At 53.8% G+C, this 3184-nt stretch overlaps 1 protein-coding gene across 1 annotated transcript; it reads right to left on the bottom strand.

The window, feature by feature from the left end:
- Positions 1 to 907: 907 nt before the first annotated feature.
- LOC102998732 (nucleus accumbens-associated protein 2-like) lies at positions 908 to 2666 on the bottom strand. The gene is given in 3 exon segments (XM_057555791.1): positions 908 to 1647; positions 1650 to 1985; positions 1988 to 2666. Coding segments are annotated over 3 exon segments (1755 nt in total).
- Between the last annotated feature and the right edge of the window lie 518 nt (positions 2667 to 3184).

Genomic DNA, 3184 nt, shown 5'->3' with positions numbered 1-3184 from the left:
TTCTTTTGATTTCCACTTGCATGGAATACCTTTTTCCATCCCCTCACTCAGTCTGTATGCGTCCCTAGGTCTGAAGTGGGTCTCTTGTAGACAGCATGTATATGGGTCTTGTTTTTGTATCCATTCAGAAAGCCTGTGTCTTTTTGTTAGAGTATTTAATCCATTCACATTTAAAGTAATTATCGATATGTATTTTCCTATTACCATTTTCTAAATTGTTTTGCATTTGTTTTTGTAGGTCCTTTACTTCTCTTGTGTTCCCCACTTAGAAAAGTTCCTTTAGCATTTGTTGTAGAGCTGGTTTGGTGGTGCTGAATTCTCTTAGCTTTTGCTTGTCTGTAAAGCTTTTGATTTCTCCATCGAATCTGAATTAGATCCTTGCTGGGTAGAGTAATCTTGGTTGTAGGTTCTTCCCTTTCATCACTTTAAGTATATCATGCCACTCCCTTCTGGCTTGTAGAGTTTCTGCTGAGAAATCAGCTGTTAACCTTATGGGAGTTCCCTTGTATGCTATTTGTCATTTTTCCCTTGCTGCTTTCAGTAATTTTTCTTTGTCTTTAATTTTTGCCAATTTGATTAATATGTGTCTCGGCATGTTTCTCCTTGGGTTTATTCTGTATGGGACTCGCTGCACTTCCTGGACTTGGGTGACTATTTCCTTTCCCATGTTGGAAGGTTTTGACTCTAATCTCTACAAATATTTTCTCGATTTCTCGAAATTGTTTACAGTATAATGAATGCATTTGTTTCCTTCATGAATTTTAAATACAAGCAGAATAAAAATCACATTTTTTTCAGGCAACAGTAGCAGTTCAGTAGGTAAGTGGCTTGATCACATTTGTCTGTATTAGTAACGCATGCAAGCAGCTTCAGTACCCGCCTCGGCACCCGGTCTGGCCTCGGGCTCCTACAAGGTCCCTGCGTACGGGTCCTCCGGTCTCCTCTCTGCAGCCAGCATTGCGGGCTGGCTGCTGCTGGCGCTGCCCTGCTCGAAGGGCTGCGGGGGGCTCTGGCCCTCGGCGGGCAGCGGCTCGGGCGCAGCCACCTCCTGGATGACCAAGCCAGCACCGTCAGCCTCCGAGCCAGCCTCGACGGTGGGGTTGGTGGAGGCGCCCAGGTCGACATTCACAGCGTCAGTTCTCAGAGCCACGATGCTGGCGGCATTGCCCCGCCACTCAGCATAGATGCGCTGCTCAAACACCTGCGCAGTGGCAGGCAGGAACTCGGGTTCCAGGGGTGCACTGGCGACCGAGGAGCCCATGACCATGCGGTACATCTCCACACCCTCGGGCAGCATGGCCTTGATCTTGGGCAGCCAGCGCTTGCGGACACGGCGGGCATTGGTGCACATGTCCGCGGCGATCACGTTCATCTCACTCTCCTTGAAGCTGGGGGCAAAGTTCTGACAGTACAGTTTCACAGCGTTCAGGACACGGCTGTCCAGCGGCTTGTGGCTCGGGTCACTGGTGGACGAGCAGATGCCCGTGCCACAGCTGTTGGCCAGCATGTTCCTGTCGAAGAAGGTGGCGAGGAGGTGCCGCAGCAGAACCTTGTGCTTCACCCCTGCGCAGAGGTGGCAGTTCATCAGTTGCCCACGCATGATGTAGACGCCAGAGCCTGCCACCAGCTCCAGCTTCTCGCCGGGGCCCCCTCAGAGTAGAGCTTGGAGTGGCAGTGGTACCCGATCTGGCTGATGAGGCTGGCAGGCAGGGCCACCAGTTTGCGGTGGATGAAGACGCAGGAATGGCTTTCCAGCGGCACGGGCTCCGGCTTATCTTGCACTGCATAGCTGCCTGTGGCCTTGATGTACATCTGGCCGTACTGCTCCTCCACCATGGTGTCATAGGCCTCTTCATCCTCTTCATCCTCCTCGTTGTGGTAGGAGGTGGGGCTGTCGGTGGTGAGCAGGCTGCTGGCCCCTGGGCTGGTCTGCTCTCCCTGGGAGTACTGCGCCTGCTGGATGCTGGGGATGAGGGTGGCCAGGCTGGCACCCCGTAGTAGGAGACCCGGGGCAGCTTGAGAGGGGCCGTGCCTGCCGCCACCGCGGGGCCCGTCGCCACTGTCACGCCGTCCCAGGGCCCCATCTCCAGTGGGCACTTGGGGGCCAGGCCTGGGCCTGAGGCCAGCGGCAGCTCCATGGCTTCGTGCTTGACACGGGTTAGCAGCGGGATGGGCACGGAGGGGGACACGATGTAGGGTGGCGTGGCGGTGACTGGCTGCAGCTGGTTGCAGGGGCTCTGGGGCTCGGAGCTGACGTCCTCGATCATAGCGGTCTGCGAGTCACAGTGGGGTGAGCTCACCTTGAACATGAAGTCTGTGCCACGCTCCACAATGTGCTGGATCTGCAGGAAGCTGGCCGTGTACATGACCACGAGCTGCTCGCTGGCCTCCATGGTCAGCCTGCCCGTGTAGCAGAAGGACAGGATCTGCTGGAAGCAGGCGGGCGGCACCATGTCCGGCAGCTCGAAGGCGCTCTTGCTGTTGCCGCTGAACAGGTCACGGAAGTAGAGGCTGCTGGCGGCCAGGACGGCCCAATGGGCCTTGAAGGCCTGGCCCTTGACCACAATGGACACATTGCAGTAGAGGCCCAGCAGACGCTGCTCGCTGAGGCAGCCGAGCACGGTGTTCCCGAAGTTGGGGATCTCGATGTGCAGCACTTGCGACATGGCAGGCGGGGATGGCGGGTGGACCTCAGACTCTCAGTGCGGGAGCGGCCGAGTGGGGCACATCTGCGGGCACCGGCCTGGTCCGGCCTGCAGCAGGAAGTGCTCTGGCGGCCCAGCGCTCCGGCTCACATGGACTTTTTCTCTCTTCTCTTTCTGGGACCCCTATAATGTGAATGTTGTTGCATTTAATGTTGTCCGAGAGGTCTCTTAGGCTGTCTTTATTTCTTTTCATTCTTTTTTCTTTATTCTGTTCCGCAGCAGTGAATTCCACCATTCTGTCTTCCAGGTCACTTATCTGTTCTGCTTCCGTTATTCTGCTATTGATTCCTTCTAGTGTAGTTTTCATTTCAGTTATTGTATTGTTCATCTCTGTTTGTTTATTCTTTAATTTTTCTATGTCTTTTTTAAACATTTCTTGCATCTTCTCAATCTTTGCCTCCATTCTTTTTCCGAGGTCCTAGATCATCTTCACTATCATTATTCAGAATTCTTTTTCTGGAACGTTGCCTATCTCCACT

Source organism: Balaenoptera acutorostrata, chromosome 10 (genome assembly GCF_949987535.1).
Source record: "Balaenoptera acutorostrata chromosome 10, mBalAcu1.1, whole genome shotgun sequence".
Taxonomy (NCBI): domain Eukaryota; kingdom Metazoa; phylum Chordata; class Mammalia; order Artiodactyla; family Balaenopteridae; genus Balaenoptera; species Balaenoptera acutorostrata.
The sequence above is the reverse complement of the archived record's forward strand: the minus strand, read 5'-3'. Positions and strand labels throughout refer to the sequence as shown.